At 39.6% G+C, this 19,886-nt stretch overlaps 3 protein-coding genes across 6 annotated transcripts in view; all 3 read left to right on the top strand.

Annotated features, from left to right (window-relative positions):
- Positions 1 to 2,630, top strand: part of cdc14ab (cell division cycle 14Ab) — a 51,603-nt gene extending 48,973 nt beyond the window's left edge. For all 4 annotated transcript variants that reach the window (XM_058760173.1, XM_058760175.1, XM_058760171.1 and 1 more), the window contains one exon: positions 334 to 2,630. In XM_058760173.1, coding sequence (XP_058616156.1) covers positions 334 to 382 — 49 coding nt within the window. In that variant the 3' untranslated portion in view covers positions 383 to 2,630. The remainder of the gene's footprint in view (positions 1 to 333) is intronic.
- A 1,702-nt stretch (positions 2,631 to 4,332) lies between these two features.
- On the top strand, positions 4,333 to 6,704 carry gpr88 (G protein-coupled receptor 88). The gene has a single exon (XM_058761494.1). It carries the CDS (start codon positions 5,454 to 5,456, stop codon positions 6,498 to 6,500), a length of 1,047 nt encoding a protein of 348 aa, XP_058617477.1. The 5' UTR covers positions 4,333 to 5,453; the 3' UTR covers positions 6,501 to 6,704.
- A 2,036-nt stretch (positions 6,705 to 8,740) lies between these two features.
- vcam1b (vascular cell adhesion molecule 1b) lies at positions 8,741 to 15,853 on the top strand. Its single transcript, XM_058761493.1, has 10 exons — positions 8,741 to 8,888; positions 9,634 to 9,906; positions 10,312 to 10,617; positions 10,751 to 11,011; positions 11,655 to 11,930; positions 12,195 to 12,470; positions 13,196 to 13,507; positions 13,584 to 13,859; positions 14,076 to 14,336; positions 15,177 to 15,853. Exons 1-10 carry the CDS (start codon positions 8,846 to 8,848, stop codon positions 15,332 to 15,334), a joined length of 2,442 nt encoding a protein of 813 aa, XP_058617476.1. The 5' UTR covers positions 8,741 to 8,845; the 3' UTR covers positions 15,335 to 15,853.
- Positions 15,854 to 19,886: the final 4,033 nt, after the last annotated feature.

Here is a 19,886-nt window from a genome sequence, read left to right as displayed (position 1 = left end):
GCTTCCCGTTTGTCTGCTGTACACATTTTTTCGTTCCCCCCTGCTGTGGTGCAATTATAAATAATTATCATTCAGCTATGCATGTACACCTGTGTCTTTTAACCTAATTGGCTTTTTTCTGCACAAAGTCACACACATTTAATGCTAATTTATTTCCTCTCTAAGCTTTGACTTTTTATTCTCATATCACCCTCATTTACATCAGCGAGGGCTGTTATAGATAGAAATGTCTCAGTTTGGCTTTTTAGACTATTATTTAACTACCCTCTGCCATGTAATTTTCTGTAATTACGTTCAGCATCATCTTCTGTTTTTTTTCCCCCTCTTTTGCAGTCCCTTCAGTCTGAGTATGTTCAGTACTAAAGCCGCCACCTTCCGCTAACCCCCGTCCCGTGCTGCTGGCCTGGTTCCGACCCGTGACACCTTCACTGTGACCACCGATTTGCTGACGACTTGTGGTAAAAGAGGAACGAAGCTGAAAGGAAATGCTTTGAGACTGAACTGTCAGCCTCATGGTATGATACGTCCTGTTACAACAGGGCTGATCTGGAATCTGCTGCATGCTGTTAAACGACACGAACTTGCCTTGGCCGTCCTTTCAAAATTATTATTATTATTATTTTTATTTTTATTTTTAAAGACATACTCTCCATGTATGAATTTACATAGTTAAATATTTTTAGAGAATGAATTTTGTACTATTTTTGTCCTATTTTATCTATAATTCTTAATGCTCGATGACAAGGTTTGTTGATATTTGTGTTTCTTTGGATTAGGGAATTTGTTCTGACTTAAATATCACGTTTTTGTCTCCCGAGTAACATATCAAGTGCGAGGTCTATATTTGAAAGGTGCAAAATGGTTTGACAGCAACGTGTCACCTTCAAAGGGATTTTCAGCCCACGAAAGCCATAAAGAGTGTGTGTTTTCTTCATTTGGGGTCTAAGGTTGGTTTGTCTCCACGCAACGGTGGACGGCTAATGAGAACACGACCAATTTGCAAGCAAACTTATTTTTCTCTGGAAAATGGAGAGCTTTGTTTGTTCAATGTGAGTAACAGGGTGGACTGCTTTTCTTTTTTCCTAGCCATTGTGACATCATAATGTGCATTATTATTAAACTAATACAGATCTGAGCTTGCATGCATTTCAAGAGCACCAAGGGCTGTTGAAAACACAACCGTCAACACTTCACTTTTCAGGAGTGTTCATTTCACCAGCACATCTGTGATATAACAATCTCAGAATGTAGGGTTGTTCGTTGTAACATGCACCGTTTTTGCATAAAGTAGCTCAAACTACTTTAAATATACATTAATGAAAATGAATATAAACATAATTAATCGCAAACTCTATTACAATAGATGAGCTTTTGTGTAGGCGATGATATGCATAATCAAACCCTTTATGTTAGTGCACATAATGAATGTACAAACTAATCCGAAAAAGGTTGTTCCAGTGTTTGTCTCTCAAATTTGGTAATTTTAGAATGTTTACAATCGAGAGCAAATAATTTATCGTACAGTGTTTTTAAAGGTGACCAGCAGGGTTCAAGCTAAAACCTTTCGATTTTTTTTACTTTACATAAAAATTAAACACAGTCAGCCTCATGCTATTCCATACTTGACCTTATTTCTTCTGTGAAACACAAAACAAAATTTTGCGTGATTCACAGAGCTCTGTTTAAGGACTGGGATTGTTGAGCTTAAAAATGAAAGCACCATAGAAGTACTGCAAGTTGTCAATTCTGTGATCAGATGTCTTCAATTATAATTACACAGATTTTTATTTATTTTTTAAATTCAAATTTAATAAAAAAAATTAATCCCATCAAAACACGTTGCTCCAGATTTGACGTCAATGTCAAGATGTTTACGATCATGATATCAAATCTGGCGCAAAATATTAAAAAAAACAAACAAATTAAATGAAATCGTAGATCTACAGCAGAGGGGAAGCTTACTGCAAATTGCAATGTACATTTCTTTTTGTTTGTTACGCAAAGCAATCATACACATTTGGTAAACTTCGGTATCGTATTTCTTATGAAAATAGCAGAAAGTACTTATGGTGCACCTTTGGACCTCAGCAGCCTTAATTTTATTGAATGGAAAAGAGCAGCGTGAACATTCTTCTGAATATCATCTTTTGTGTTCCACAGAGGAAAGTCATTGAGCTTGATATTAGCTGGGTAAATTATGACCATTTTCATTTTGGAGTTAAACTAACCTATGAGTTTCTTTTTTGAACAAATACTCCAGTACAAGTTTATGCAATTATAACTTGATTGACTGTTCTGTATCTGTTAGTCCTGTAGCACTCTGTACATTCCAGATGGTGTTATGAATTATGTGTATATATATGTTTTGGGAGAATCTTATTTGATTGAAGTATTCTACCTCTTTGACACATACATGATGTAAACTACTCTCTTGCTTATAAAAATATAAATATATATATATTTTTGGAGCAGTGTGTAAAGAAAATCTAACAATGTTAGAGCAGTGTTTGCTTTTCATAAACATACCGAATGGACATTAAAATACAAAGTAGTGGGTTGTACATTATTCTTTTACAATGTAAACACGATTTCAAAGACCAGAAAACAATAAAAAGACTAATTTTGCTTTAGCTTGTTCGTTTTCTTTCATAATTTCTCTCAAGTGCAGATTTCCAATTAGTCTTCTACAGTAAGTGCTGTGCAGATTGTTATTCTGTGACAAAAATACCGCTTTTAACAGCTCCAAAAAAGTATTCTCTCTCTCCCTGACAACCAACAAAATGTGAACTGCAAAATCGCCACACATTTGTGAACTAAAGTCTCATTTTGAGTCTATCTGGCAGCAAGCGTCGGGCCGTGGGCGTTTGGAGACAGCTGTGAAAATGGCTGCTATTCGAGTGACTGTTCACAGACATGAATTCGGTAAGTATTTCAAAATGTCACTAAGTTCTACACAATTTGGTGCTTTTATCTGTCGTGAATTTCCTCTTCTACCCACTTTTATAAAACTGTTTTGTAGGCCCAAAATGTTCTACTAAGAACTAATAAGATGGTTAATTTACGGTAACATTATAGCTGTTGTAGGTGTAATATTATATTTAATTGAAATTATGGTTTCGTGTTTTCCCGAGCCCTTTCATTCAGCTTATCATAGTATAATGTCTGTCTTTGAATACACATTAAACTCAACGATCAACTCGAAGCAAATAGCAGGTTTCAAGACTGCTGCCTGCTGCACTCTTTATAATAATAGTGCTTAAGTATCTTTGAAATGGTTCTGGAAAGGCAGCTTGACATGTCAAAACTGTCACAGTTCTTACTAACCTATACTTGATTTGAGCACTTGAGAATGGATGAAGAAAATGCTCACGCTGCTCCTTTTTAAGGACAAATAAAAAACTCGAAAGTGCGCGGTTCCGCCAATAATTCAGTTGTATCCAGTACTATGCACTGATTCTGTTTAAGCTACAGCTCAAATCAAAGATGTTTTTAGTGAATCAAAAACATACACCGAGATCTGTGCAGTTTGATTCCTGTACAAATGAATGACTCTTGTCAAGAATACCATAAGGGACTTTGCTCTTATGAGTCTGTCTTTTTTTTATGAATCTGAAACATACAGCACGACCATTGTTTGTCCGATTGCTAAATGTGCTGATTTTTGTTTAATCAATTAAAATGGTTAGTGGTGTTCGATTTCTGAACGATTCACTGATGCTTATGAGCCAGTTCTTTTTAGTGAATCAAAAACATTGTCAACACTGTCAGTTTTCTTAAAGGGATAGTTCACCCAAAAATGAAAATTCTGTCATTAATTACTCACCCTCATGTTGTTCCAAACCCGTAAGACCTTCGTTCATCATCTAAACACAAATTAAGATTTTTGATAAAATCCGAGAGCTCTCTGAACCTCCCACAGGCAGTAAGGTTACTACCACGATCAACGCACAGAAACGCAGCAAGGACATCGATAAAATAGTCCATGTGACATGGTGCCATTGCTTACATGAAGAAGTAAGCGCATGCGTCGTGATACTCTATAATGGCGGCACGACACAGCATACAGGATGAGGAGGAGGAGAATTGTTGAATTAAGTCATTTTTGTTTTCTTTGTGCACAAAGTATTCTCGTAGCTTCGTAAAATTACGTTTGAACCACTGATGTCAAATGGACTATTTTAACGATGTCCTTACCAACTTTCTGGGCCTTGAACGTAGTAGTTGTGTTGCTGTCTATGGAGGGTCAGAAACCTCTCGGATTTCATCAAAAATATCATACTTTGTGTTCCGAAGATGAACGAAGGTCTTACAGGTTTGGACCAACATGAGGGTGAGTAATTCATGACAGAATTCAATTTATGAAGCAGTGTTTTTCAGTGAATCAAAAACATACAACATGATCAGTGTCGTCTGGTTCTCGAATTTACAAATAACTCCTATAAGGCAGTACTATTGGCTACAATTAAATCATATGACGAGTGAATTGTGTTTTAGTGAATTTCTTTTTCGATTTCCACTGAATGAATCATACTCCTTTTTTTTTGGTTAATCAAAATCACACTGCATGACCAGTGGTAGTCTGATTCCCAGACAAATTACTCTAAGAGCTAGTTATTTTTAGCGATCAGTGTAGTCCAATTCCCGACAAGTCGCATTACGTGGTTATTTTTAGTGAATCAAAAACACATAGCATGTCCATTGGTTGTCTGATTCTCGATTGAATGACTCTTATGAGCCAGGTTTGTTAGTAAATCAGAAACACACAACGCAGTCAATGTAGTCCGATTCCTGACGAATAAATCGCATCCGTGTGTAGTCTAATTCGCCAATGAACGAGCCAATTATTTTTAATAAATTTAAATCATACATAGTCTTTTTGCTCTGGTTCTTCAAAAGCAATTATAAATCAGAGTGGGTGTACAATATCTCCATTCCTCATGAACTTTCATTGTATGAAAAGGAGCAGCGTGAACATTCTGCAAAACATCTCTTTTTTGAGTTCTACAGAAGAATGAAAGTTCTACAGGTTTAAAACCACATGAAGATGAGTAAATGGTGCCAGAATTTCCACAATCATAGCAAACTAATATTAAGTTCTTGATTCAATTGACTCAGAATACATGCAACTCCCTTCCTCGCGTTCCTAAAGGTTCTCAGTGGGGAGCCCATTATATGATGCTCTATTGATTATCACAGGCTCAATCCATTATGAATAATTACTTGCCTTCATAGTGATTGTGCTCCCTGGGAATAATGAACAACACGTGAGAATGCAGCGTGGGCTCCTGTTGATCTCACGCCTCTCGTACTCACACACACACACACACACACACACATATATAAACCTCGATTCTCCACCGCAGCATCGCCAAAGGGAGCTGCGCTCTCTCACGCACTCGTTCCTCTCACAATGTGAGATGCGATGAGATGACATTATCCGCACATCTCCCATCATGCCAAACGACACAGACGTGCCGCTGTCGGCGTGCGCTCTGGGACGCAGCTCGCGCATCTCCCTCGCTACGGTCTACTCCTTCATGTGTGTTCTGGGAACCGTCCTCAACCTCCTGGTGATCTATTTGGTGGTGACGTTCAAGAAGCTCCGCACAGCCAGTAATGCGTTTATCGTGAACGGTTGCGTGGCGGATCTGCTGGTTTGTGCTTTCTGGATGCCCCACGAAGCAGTGGTCACCTCCACTGGGACTTTTTTGGTGATCGGCTACCAGGCGTTCAAAGAAGCGCTGCTGTTTCTGGGAATCACCGTGTCGCTGCTCTCCCACTCGCTTATTGCGGTCAACAGGTACGTTTTGATCACCAAAACCCCTGCTGTGTATCAAAGCCTATATCAGAAGAGAAACACCGAATGGATGATCGCAGGATCGTGGTTGATCTCCATGGGCTCCTTGTTCCCGTGGATCTCGTCCTTTCGGTATCCACCTGAAAGGTGTCGGGATGCTGAAGATGCTTCGTTCACGAAGGGAACATCGGTGTCTGTTTTATCCAGTCGGTTTGCTACTGGTACACTTGCGTTTACTATCATCGGACAGACTTTGGTTGTGGTGTACTGCTACTTTAAAATCTTCCGCCGAGTGCAAATAAGTGTGAAAAGAGTCAGTATTTTGAACTTCCAAATTGTGAACAACCTTCCTTATTCGTTCCCAAGAAAGGACAAGCGACTCGGCTTTTACGTTCTCGCAGTGTGCTTTATTTTTATTGTTACGACCGAGCCGATTTTTTGGGTTCTCGTTGCGGGACTCTTCGCCCCTGTGTCCGTGGTGCTTTGGACGTCAACGTGGATTGTGTTCTGCACTATATTCGTGTCCAATCCCTTTCTGTACACCTGGAAGAACGAGGAGTTTCGTAAATCCTTCAGGTCTGTGATGAGAGGAGACTTCTTGCGGGGATCCACAGTTGGAGTCGAGCCCATCACCATCAATGCTATTTCTCACATCTTCCCCAGACAAAACAGCCGCAGGGCATTTCTGGGTGAGATGAACTGAGCTAGAGCTGCGAAAGCTTACGATTAGTACTGTGGCCAAATTTCGCTCGTGCCTGTCCAAGATGCTTCTACAATCTGCTGGTGATTTTTCAGTCACGATGAGCTGCATGTGTTTTGTAAAGATTTTGTAACCTTTTTTTCTTGTGGAAGTTGAAGTGTGAAGTGTTTTTTGCACAACTGTGAAGGCTTCACTGCCATTTTTTTAAATGAGAAATATTTATGAATGTTCAAATAAATCATAAAAATCTCAACTTGTTGTTTCTCATCTTTATTTTTTAAATAATTTTTATATAAAATTAATATTATGATTTAATATTACTTTATTTAACAGTTATTTTAAAGTGTTTTAAAATAGTTTTATTTTGAATGAATATTTATACTGTATTAATATTATAAAATGCTTGTTTATTTAGCAGTGCATTTTATTTAATATATAAAATGCTTATTTAATAGTGTATTTTGTTTAATGTCAATTATATTCATATTTTGAATGAATATTCATAAAGTAGATTAATAATATATAAAATGCTTAATTTTTAAAAAGTGCATTTTTATAAGTTTGTTAATTATATTAATAGATTTTATTTTGAATTAATATTCAGTTTAATAATAATATTATATGAAATGCTTAGTTTATTTAACTATTTTATTTAACATTTAAAATAGCAATTACTAATATATATTATTTTGAATGAATATACATAAAGCGTATACAGTTATGTAAAATGCTTAATATTTAATAGTGCATTTTATTTTAAGAGCCTGTTTAAATGTCAATTATAAATATTTAACTTCGAATTAATGTACATAAAGGGCATTAATAGTTATATAAAATGTTTAATATTTCATTTAATAGTGCCTTTTATTAAACATCATGCTTAAAAAGTAGTTAATATATTTTATTTGGAATTAATTAGTGCTGTCAAATGATTAATTGTGATTAATCGCATCCAAAATAAAAGTTTTGTTTACATAAATCTTTGTGTACTGATTATATTTATGTATATATAAATACACACACATACAATATGTATATGTATATATATATATATATATATATATATATGTATATGTATATATGTATTATTTTATATTATATATAAATATATTTAATATATAAACATAAAAATTTTCTTAAATATATAGCCTACATGCATATTTGTATTTATATATACATAATAAATATACACAGTACACTCATATATTATGTAAACAAAAACTTTTATTTTGGATGCGATTAATCACGATTAATCATTTGACAGTACTAGAATTAATATTCATAGTGTATTAGTAATTTGTATCAAAGCTTAACATTTAATAGTACTTTTTATTTAACAGCTTGTTTAAATGTCAATTATATTACTATATTTTATATATTTACACATCAAGATAGCATGTCATTTTTGTTTATTTAGTAAAAAAAAAGGATAAAAAATATTAATATAATTAAGGAAAATTAAGTATTTTTTATTAAATTTTTTTTAGATTTTCAGCACCAATTAAATAGCCAAAATCTCTTATGTTTCTTTTCTTTTCAATTACAATGTTATACATTTTAATCGGTGCAAGAACATCTGTGATGTAGCAAAGTTCAGTGGAGAGAATGGGATTTTTGAACCCTGTTGACACAGTGATAAAAAGTTACATCCAGCCACATCCGCACTTAAACACTCGCTTACATAACAAGACTCTATTGTTAAAACCTGAGCAAGCATCTGTGCGAGTGTCCTGAAAGATGTCACTGATTTATTGGCTCAAAATAAAATGGTACAAGTGGAAAGCAGCATTATAAAACATAATTCCCTATGAAAACATAATACAATACTTTTATAATTGTAATTACATAGGGAAATCTTTTAATTACACATTTGCATAAATTAATAAAATATATTCAAATGGATAAATTAACTTCTAAGAAGTAATTAAAACCCCTTTAAAATAAATCAATTAGGCTACATGAATCACCACAGCCTCTACCTCTGTGATTTTAACTGCTTCTTGTAGATTCAGTATTTCTGGGAAAATAATTTAACTGCCCAAGCTGTAAACATTGGCAGTTCTTTTTAATATGAAATCAGTCACTGGTAGTTCATAAAGGAAACCTTATCTTCAAAGTGTATACAAAGTAATTTCCTGTAATTGGGAAGAACCCCTTCAGGACAGCAGAGGGAGCCTTTTGAGGACGGAGAACACAAAGCGTTTAGGCCTGGGGAATTCCTCCATGGTTTATTTGGAGTACCAAGGAGGTGGGTTACAATCCCACCCCTTTCTCCTATAAATGAGATCCAGAGCTGAATGAAAGAAAGCACATGAACTCAGTTTGAATGTTCTTCAGAAGTGGACAGCATGGATTCAGCTTTACTGTTGACTTTGCTTCTGCCAGTTGCAGGTAAGTTTATAAATTTACTTTAGGCTTTCTTGCATATGTCAGGATTTTAACTACGTATGCTAAGTAACCTGAATATTTTAACATATTTTAGAGTCTTACCATCTGCTCTTCTTGTAGGCATTGCAGCTTAAGGGTTATAGTTAACTATAACTAACCTAAAATAAAACCATTAAAACCTTTTTTTTTTTTTTTGGTTACTTAAAATATGTTAACTGAAATAAAATATATTTTAGCTAACTGCCAAAGCAACATTTTCATTTAAATTTTGCTTAACTAAAATTGAACTAAAAAGTATATAGACATATTTCAATAAAACAAAAAACTTCCAGAAATGAAAAAATCACAACAAAATGACTAAAACTTTAACAAAAATTGAAACGAAAACAGAATATTAAAAAACATACATGCAGATTTGAGCATTATAAAACATCTTTATACAAGACTAACATAACCGCATATGCAAATTATTTGATATGTTTGTATTTACATAATTGTGCATTATAATGTTTCCTCTTTAGTCAGTTGCTTTGTAAATGTGTGCATTTTTAGTTACACAGAAATTCTACTAATGTAATATTTTAACTACTTTATTTAATATTGTGAGCATTATAAAACAAGATTCTCTTTTATGATTTAATTACATATTATACATAATTTGCACAATTATTTTAAATCATCATTATTTAAAAAATAAGACTTACTGATGAGTTAGTGATGAACTAATGGGCAATGTTCTCTTAAATAGTTGTTTCCCACGTATTGGACCTGCCGTCTCAAGTTCTGTTCAAAGTGGGCGAGAGGAGAGAGTTGACTTGCAGCATGTCTTCTTGCCCGGAGAAGGTGAAGTTTTTTTGGACCACATTAGAAGACAGACCGTTATTCACCACTACTGATTCACGGGACAAAGAATCTGTGATGGTCTTTGACAAAGTGACGAAGAATCACGAAAACACCATACTGTGTAGAGCAATCTGTGGAAAGGAGACAAAACAGGCCACAGCAAAGATTCAAGTTTATTGTGAGTTCCTTGTATGTTCTCAGTTTCAATAAAACTTTAGTAGGCTTCTTAATGCACTGTTAGCGGAGACCGGGGTAAGTTGTCAAACATTTTACTCCAGTAAATATTTCTTAAAGTATGTTTAACACTGGATTACCTTAAATTATAGATTAATTAATGGATTTACAGCAATTATGACTCAAATTAATTCATGAGAAAGCAAATATGTAAAAGGTAACCATTGTTTTTGCCAATTTGTGTAATTAGAGATCCAAAACCTGAGATATGTGAAGCAGGCCCCGGTCTCTTTTATTTATTTATTTTTTTAATGCTATATAAGAATCACGTAAGCATGAAATATCTAAACTCGTTTTATAGTATATTTTTGCTTGTTGACTAATATTTAAATCTTGGAATCCATTTCAGCTTTTCCAGGAAACCCAGTTATATCCGGATATGATAGCTTGAAACTAGGCGAGAAAAACGTCTTGCGCTGTGAAGTATCTTCTATACACCCTTCGGAGTTTCTTAAAGTGCAGTGGCTGTATGGAGACAAAGTTCTTCATAATGATGAGGGAGAAGCCGAAAGAGATGCACAATCGTTTCTGTTTACATACACACCTTCTAATGAGGATGATGGAAATGTAATAACATGCAGAGCATCACTCCATGTGCTTGGTATGCCAGCTGATGAGATGACCAAGGAAACTTCTGTACACATGACAGTTCTCTGTAAGCTATACTTGCATACTGTATATTAACATTGATTATTTTTTAATTAAACCCAAAATGGATGTGGGAATTATACTTCCTCTCTTAAGAAGATGACCCCTGTGATCATTAGTTTTTCCCATTGCTTTCACAGCTGCACCGCATAATGTTGAAGTATCTGGAGTGACCGCCGTCCCACTGGGATCCAGTTTAACTTTGACCTGTGAGGCCGAGGGCAAGCCAAAGCCTGCATTTACATGGATGGCTCTTAAACCAGATGGCCGGTTTGTGGAAATGGGAAAGCATCAAGATCTCTTCATGCAAGACGTGTCTTTATCGGATGCTGGTACTTACCAGTGTGTCGTTAGCAATAACTTGGGAAGTCAAAATGCCAGCGTTTCAGTAGTCGTTCAAGGTTAGTGGTTCATTTAAAGGCATAGTTCAGCCAAAGATGAAAATTCTGTCATTAATTACTGGCCTTCATGTCTCCTCCAAACCTGTAAGACCTTTGTTCATCTTCAAAACACAAATTAAGATATTTTTGATGAAACCTGAGAGCTTTCTGACCGTGCATACTAGACAGCAACGCAACTGACACGTTCAAGGAAAGGTAGTAAGGGAAGACAGGAAAGAGAAGAAATTGTTGAATAAAGTCGTTATTTTTGTTTTCTTTGTGCACAAAAAGTATTCTCGTAACTTACAGTTGAACCACTGATGTGACTATTTTAATTACGTCTATACTACCTTTCTGGGCCTTGAATGTGGTAGTAACGTTGCTGTCTATGGAGGGTCAGAAAGCTTTTGGATCTCATCAAAAATATCTTAATTTGTGTTCTGGAGATGAACGAAGGTCTTGTAGGTTTGGAACGACATGAGGGTGAGTTAAACTATCCCTTTAATTCTTTAAACGTCTAATTTCGGTGAGAGCCAATAGCCTAGATGGCAGCACTCCAACCCAAGTTCGATCTATATAAAGGCAAAACTGCCAAAAAAACATAAGTCTAATTTCGAAACATTGTTTTGCTCCCAATTAAACAAATTATTGAATTTCTTGGCAGCACCTCCTATGGATACCCTCATTGTAGCAAGTCCACAATCCATTCTGAAGGAAGGAGACTATGTGAGCATTTCCTGCAATTCCAGCGGTGTTCCAGTGACACAAGTGGTGCTCAGCAGGACAGTGAACGGTGTAAAAACAGAGCTAACGTCTAGTGAAGAGGCTGAAATATCAGTTACCATCGATCCCGTCAAGCTGGCCGACTCTGGCATGTATGTGTGTGAGGCTTTCAATGATTATGGCAGTCAGGAGACCACTCTCAATCTAACTGTTGAAGGTAAGACCTTGAACGTCTGGGAACATATAGTGGATATTGTTAGTACAAAGATTGGTCCGTTGAGTGCATTTACAGTGTGGGTTGTAATAGTGTATAAAACAGAAAGGCAGAATCATTTGTAGTCTTTTATCTCTTAAAGATACTCTGAGAGTGATGAGTAACACTTACACAGATTATGGTTCCTCATCTTAAATATGAGCTTGAAGTGCTTTGCAAATTCAGTTTGAGGCACCAACTCAAAATTTGTCTTTTTTTCCCTCACAGCTCATTTGCTAGAAGTGGCGCTACAACCGGAAGGCGAGGTTGTGTTGGAGAAAGGCTCTGGCCTGGTCCTCTCCTGTCAGGCATCAGGTTGTCCTCAACCCAAGTTCTCCTGGAAGAATCTTTCAAATATGACGATCCTCAGGCGATTTAAGACAGATGGCTTCCGGTCCCAGCTGGTTTTCGATATAGTAGAGTTGGAAGACGAGGGAACTTACCTTTGTGAGGTCACATGTGGCTCGATCAAAAAGTCCAAACAGACAGAAGTAAAGGTGTTTTGTAAGTATCATGAAAGGTTTACCATCCAGTCTCGAATTTACATAAAAATTGTTTGTAATGGGTAATGGTCCTCAAGCATTATACTGGTCCTCATCTCCGAACCTCGAGATCCATTTTCCTGCAGATTTTAGCTCCAACCCTACACAAAAACACACCTCAACAAGCTAATCAAGGTCTTCATGATTAGTACAAAGTTGCAGGTAGACGTGTTTATTCCAGGTTGTAGCTAAACTCTGCAAGAAAGTGGATCTCAAGGATCCTTCCCTTTAACGTCTCAGAGTTTAAGTTGCAATTAACCAACTGTTTAAAAGTGAGTCATCTGTGATGAGTAATTCAGTCTCTTGAAATCTCTTTGTGGAAAGTTTTAAAAATAGCTCTCTTTGACATTGATTTGATGCAGGAAATGAAGCATTTATTATATGTTCCAGAATGAGAATGAACAAAGACTTGAGAGGTTATCAAAATGGATAATGTTGTCAAGATTTAATACTCCTCTGATAGAAACATTATTGCTTTTGAGGCCATAGAGACTTCCTTAAATTGTTCTGTCGCTCTCGGCGGAAAACAGCTTCTAGAATGTGCGAGGGAGTGCTTTGTTTACATTACATGTTGTACTACATATCGTCTGTCATCATTCAAGGGTCTTCTTAATCTTGTTGTGTTTATTAATCGGTGTGTACTTAGACTTGAAAATTCTTAGATGTTCCATTTTCTTCTCTTATCAGCATTTCCAACAAGTCCTGTCATGAAAAATTCTGGACCTTCTCTGGTGGGAGAGATGATGAAATTGACCTGCACTGCTCAGGAAGTTTTCCCGGCAAACCTTTTCCAAATCCTGTGGATGGATGGAGAGCGAGAAATGCATTTGGAAACTGGGTCATTTTCAAGTGGTACAATAAATCTGACTTCAGTGTATTCTTACCGCGTAAACACTGAAGACCAGGACAAACGCATTACCTGCAAAGTTTTGCTGGAAATGCATGGTGTGCCAGCTGCTCAAGCAGTAAAGACGGCATCTACTACACTGTCCGTTCACTGTAAGTCAAGGTATTTCTTTGTTTCTTTTAAATATGAATTTGCCTTGGGTTTTTAAACATTATGTTCCTTTTACAGATCCCCCGAGAGCAACCACGATTACTGTGAGCCCACTGACGGAGTTGAAGGAAGGAAAATCCGTGAGCATTTCTTGCCTTTCCGACAGCTTTCCAGTGGGGCGTACGGTGCTGAGCAGGGTGATGGATGGCGTACAAACAGAGCTAATGACCAGTGATGGGCTTGAAACATTGTTTACCATCCCTTCGGTCGAGCTGGATGACTCTGGCGTCTATGTTTGTGAAACTTCTAATATGTATGGAAGCCGCAACAATAGTGTGGAGATTACCGTGAAAGGTAAGTTACTAATAACATCCGGTCAAAATCAATCAGTGGCCACAGTATCAACATATTGTATTGTTTGAAATAAAATGAATTCAATTTTTTAGAGTGCCTTGCTCTCCGTTTTGCCTTGTTCTCCTTTTCAAATAAATTCAGATAAATTGTGTTTTTTCTCTTATTAAGTTGATCCTGTCTAGGCAACTGACAATTATTATGCCTCTCTTATCCCAGCACCACCCAGGAATACAACAGTGGAGATCTTTCCATCCACTGATGTTCAGGAGGGGCAGAATATCACCATCTGTTGTCGCTCCGTGAGCTTCCCTGCTCCTACGGTGGTCCTCAGCAAGCTGGATACCGAGAAAAATGTCTACTCTCTTGATGGTGTATTCCTGCTGATCAACCTCACTTCTAACGATACAGGCCTTTATCAGATCAATGTCACCAATGACCTGGGCTACGAGACTGAGATTTTCAATATTAGTGTGATGGGTGAGTAAAACTGGTCCTATATCATATCAAGTTAATGTATTTCTGAGTACACTGACTACATTTAGTTTGTGAATTAACACCATGTCCTAACCAGACATGACACGACTGGTCATGTAACTTGTTCAAATTGACAAAATCCCAACCAGTCGGAGCATATTTGAGGCTTAATGTACCAGTGGTCCCCAGGTGCGACCAAAATTGAATACTGTGACATTTGACGAGGAACAAACTTGTTATGTGATATCCGGCATCAATTGCGTCGCTTCACTGATCTCTGACATAAGTTGCGTCGCTTCAGTGCCATTCACAATTCCTCTCCCATGGCCTGATGGGATAGTAAAGTGTCCATCAGATGTGCACTTCGTAATCTCGGTGGAAGTAGCTGGTACTTTTCGCCTTCTGTTTTATAAATTGGAATTTTGGAGATATTACTCTTTTCATATTCAGTTTTTATACGCCACATTGAAAGTGACACTGTTGAAAATGAGGCTATGAGGAATAGGCTTACTTCTTTACAATGGCATGTGCTGAATAAAAGTCATAGATCATGTAATTTAGCACAACCTTTTGAGAGGTTTTTGCTTTGACATTTCGTCAGCTGAGCAATCTGTATTTTGATACAATGGTACAAACCATAGAACACACTGTACTTCTATCCCTCACAGTCCCATTTTCTTTCCTGTCAAAAATTTTATATGGTGCTACCCTGAGGTACCATGTCAAAACCCAAAGGTAGATTGACAAAATGTCTCATAGGTTTGTTAGGACATGCAAAAATAATTATTTACAAACATTTTACAGCATATTTTATATTTGCCAATCTCTTTGACTTTATTACAGAGAAAAGAGTCAACCCTTCATTAGGCTGGAATGACTTTCTAGTCCCTGCGCTTTGCCTGGGAGTTGCTGCAGCGCTGCTCTGTGTTGTGGTGTACGTGTGGAGAGCTAGAAAGAAGGGATCATACGACTTTACAAAGTGCAATCTGAGCACTGTGTAGACTGTGTTTACATTCCATAGACTGTTTTGGAAGCAGCTACACTCGGCTGAACTGTCTTGTCAGGGCCCAGGGCCTCCCTAAAGCGACAACTGCAGGTGACTGGATTCATCACCTTGAACATCAGGTGACAATAACCCAGCTGGATGGGAAACTGCATTCTCCACAGCCAGAGACGATCAATGTGACCGTGATTTGCCACGCATCCCCAGAGGAAGGAAATCAACCCGGAGCGGTTTCTTTGTGGTCTTTGTGTTGGGAAGTGTCAGCTGTTTTTGAGGCCACCTTGTCTGTACTTAAAGAAGTGTGAAAGTCTAAGCTTGAAATACAAATGAAAAACTGGGAATTATAGATTTAAACATTTTAGCATTATGAGAAAAAACCCACCAAGTTATGACTGAACTGTTTGGTACATTTTAGATCTGTCTGATGTAAAAAACAAACAAACATGTATTTAATTATGTGTGAAGTTTTGTCAAATGCTTTCATTTTCATATTTATTAAACTAGCTTTGTCATTTGATCTGGGAAAATCCAGGGAAATTTTTTGATTTCCAGGAATCCACAGCGTCTGTTATAGCTTCACTTTCTCTTTTGACGTTTCACTTTTTCTGCAATGTTATGCTTTCCATCCAGCACAATAAAGGTGGGATGATTTGGAAAGGCGTATTCACAAAGCATGTGTACAAGCCAATTCCAACAAGACGGGAACAAGTTGATCAAAACAAGAACTAGCACACCTTCCAAAAATAATACCACTCCACATTTGTGCCTCCATCCTTTCAAGACCAATTAGACCTTCTGAAAAACATCCCTATCTAATTCCCATTTATTTTGGCCTGCAAATTAAGACCAAACGATTCAAAATCGAGTTTCTCACTCCTTTTTTAGTGTCTTATATTGATTTTTTTTTTTTTGTCAGGGTTGCTATAAAAAGCTGTTGCCATGGTGACCATCCAGATGCAATGGGAAAGGGGGGTGGGTGGTGTTTTCATGTTCCACAGGGAAAAGAAGGAGAAGCAAAGGTGCGAATGGAACTGTGTTCTTTCAGAAAAATACAGGGCCACTCACCCATTTCTTTTTTGAACCTCTTCATATTAAATTTAGTACAATCTTTTTGAAGAACCTGCAGTAAACTAATGTTCTTGCTTAAGAAAAATGGCAGTATTTTATCATACTTAATTTATCATACTAATATTTGTCTTTGTTTTGGCACTATTCCTCATAAATATTTCCAAAGAGGCAAGTGTTTGACTAAGTATGAGTAATAATAGTGATGAACAACTAACTGAAATCCTGATTTATAAGCGTGTTTTCTGGGAAAACACTTACCATGTCCTTATGCCTATTGTACTTGAAGTGTTTTTGAACATGGTAATTATGTGAGCATTGTGTGTTGAATGGTGTAAGTGCCATCCTTGTGAACCTACTATCAGAGTAATTGGATGATGGTCAAGACCATTCGTTATCATTCGTGTTTTCAGTGTCTGTTTGCTGACATCTGATTCTTTGAAGTGATTCATCTTATCTAGTTTCTAGTTTTTAGCAGGGCTTCAGACAAAACAAATGCCATTGGCTATAAAAATAAAACATTTAGGACCCATATGACTTTTTTTTTTAGTTGCTAAATTATAGAATTGCTTGGTACAAATGGTTGTTCACACCAGTCTGTAGACTGATGTACTTTGAGTAACAATTCCTGGTTCATTTCGAATCAAAAAACGACTTGCGGAATTCATCAACGGCTCTAAATGATTCACTGACTACGTAAATATGACCCAAACGGATAAGAGTTCAACATATTTATCTCAGTGATTAAAAAGAACTGCTTCATTAGAGTTGTTTGTTCGTGAATCACTGCGTGAAGAAAACACTGGTGCACACTCTAATAATGAGGTGATATTTAAAGATATCTGATATAATTATATGACTAGACATTTTTTCTTGTCGCATTTGGTAATATTTAGCCCTTACGAAAATGAACCATAGTTTTATTGTAGTTAAAGTCTAATAACCATGTTTTTTTGGCAGATTGATTACCATTTGTATAACTGGCCTGCATTTACTACGGACATAAATGATACCTCAAAATATGGTTTGTTTAAAATGGGTCTTAAAAATCCAGCAAAATAATACTTTTAGATCAGTTTAGGTCACAATTTTTTACAACTTTCAATATTTTTATTTTTTAGGAAAGACGTTTCTTCAGCAGAACAAGTATATTGTTAAAGTAAAATCCACTGAATGCACTGTACTTCTATTCCCCACAGTTTTCAATTCTTTAAAAATTAAACATGGCGCAACCTGACTAAAGTGGGCACAGGTGAGAAAACAGAAACAGGTGAGGATCTAATTAACCAATAGGGGAACAGAAGAAACTAGGTCATACATGTGACAGAACGCCCCCTCCCGGAACGGCACGTCCCTGCGCCGACGAAAAGAGTCCAACAGAGGAGGGAGGGAGGGTGGGGGTTCTGGAGGTGGGCGTGGAGCAAGAGGAGGGCAGGCAATGGGAAAGAGGCAAAACCAAAAGTCAGTCCAAGGGGGAGTGGAGGGTGGGAGGAGCCTGAAGCAGGAGAAGCCAGGTGGTTATCCAGAGGCCAGCCAGGATGGCGGCCCACGGCGGAGTCGACGGTGGGAGAAGCCATGGTGGAGAATGGGCCGACGACACCAGGGGGCCGACTGACGGAGACTGCGCTGCTGGAGAAGGAGACCCAGGTGGAACGGGGCAGACGGAGAGCCGGGGCAGAACTGAGGATCCGGAGGGCCAAGGCGGAGCTAAAGGCTCAGGCGACTGAGGCGGAGGCGGGGATCCGGAAGACCGCGGTGGATCCGGTGCGACTGAGGATGCAGGTGGAGCCGGAGGGAAGGAGGAGCCTGACAGAGCCGGAGGAATGGAGTGACGAGGCAAAGCCAGAGGAGTGGAGTCCCGAGGTGGCGGATGGTCGACGACTGACCAAGCAGAGCCGGAGGGACGAGGGAGCCCGGTGGAGCCAGTGGGATGACGGGCAACGGTGGAGACGAGGGAGCTAGGAGCCAAGGTGGAGCCGATGGGTCGGAGGACCGAGGTGTAGTCGAGACTCGGAGGCTGGGAGTGGAGACGGGATCCGGAGGGCCAAGGCGGAGCTAAAGGCTCAGGCGACTGAGGCGGAGGCGGGGATCCGGAAGACCGCGGTGGATCCGGTGCAACTGAGGATGCAGGTGGAGCCGGAGGGAAGGAGGAGCCTGACAGAGCCGGAGGAATGGAGTGACGAGGCAAAGCCAGAGGAGTGGAGTCCCGAGGTGGCGGATGGTCGACGACTGACCAAGCAGAGCCGGAGGGACGAGGGAGCCCGGTGGAGCCAGTGGGATGACGGGCAACGGTGGAGACGAGGGAGCTAGGAGCCGAGGTGGAGCCGATGGGTCGGAGGACCGAGGTGTAGTCGAGACTCGGAGGCTGGGAGTGGAGACGGGATCCGGAGGGCCAAGGCGGAGCTAAAGGCTCAGGCGACTGAGGCGGAGGCGGGGATCCGGAAGACCGCGGTGGATCCGGTGCAACTGAGGATGCAGGTGGAGCCGGAGGGAAGGAGGAGCCTGACAGAGCCGGAGGAATGGAGTGACGAGGCAAAGCCAGAGGAGTGGAGTCCCGAGGTGGCGGATGGTCGACGACTGACCAAGCAGAGCCGGAGGGACGAGGGAGCCCGGTGGAGCCAGTGGGATGACGGGCAACGGTGGAGACGAGGGAGCTAGGAGCCGAGGTGGAGCCGATGGGTCGGAGGACCGAGGTGTAGTCGAGGACTCGGAGGCTGGGAGTGGAGACGGGATCCGCACCTCTGGGCGGAGCTGGAGACTGGAATGCGCGGCGGAGTGGAGCGCATGGCACGCGCTGACTGAGGGTGAGCTGAGGGACTGACAGGCATCAGCGGAGATGGAGGCAAAGAACTGGCTGGCTTGAGAGGAGGCGGGAGAGGGAGGCTGGGAGGGACCAAAGGAGGACTTGAGCTGGACAGAACCAGCGGAGACTCTTGAGGGCGCTCTTGAAGCGCGGACTCTTGGATGTGCTCTGGAAGCGCGGAGGTAGGGAGGCGCCTTCGTGGCGCAGGCACAGGGGGGGTGCTCTTGAAGCGCGGATTCTTGGATGCGCTCTTGAAGCGCGGAGGTAGGGAGGCGCTTTCGTGGCGCAGGCACAGGGGGGGCGCTCTTGAAGCGTGGAGCTGGACAGAACCAGCGGAGACACAGGAGATTCAGGGACACAGGTTTGTACTTCTCCCCACCAGTCAATTAGGTCCATCTGGAAAATTTATCTCAGTTCCTCTTCATATTTCCCAGAAACCAGTTGTAGCTCACCCTCAGTCGTAGGAGTGTGGGCAGGGCTTCCCTCCAAGCCCTCGAGTTCCACCAAAACTCCCTTGGCGACGGATGATGTTGCCGGCTCACGCACTTGGTCAGAGGATGGTAGTGGCTCAGTCGCAGCGGGCTCAGGCTCTCCGTCTGCAGTGGGCTCAGGCAGTATCTCCGTAGATCGGGGTGACGGCTGGCTGGTCTCTGGCAGTGGTGGAGTGGGGCCGGTGGCGATA

The sequence above is a fragment of the Onychostoma macrolepis genome, chromosome 22 (genome assembly GCF_012432095.1).
Source record: "Onychostoma macrolepis isolate SWU-2019 chromosome 22, ASM1243209v1, whole genome shotgun sequence".
NCBI lineage: Eukaryota > Metazoa > Chordata > Actinopteri > Cypriniformes > Cyprinidae > Onychostoma > Onychostoma macrolepis.
This window is presented reverse-complemented; position numbering and strand designations above follow the sequence as displayed.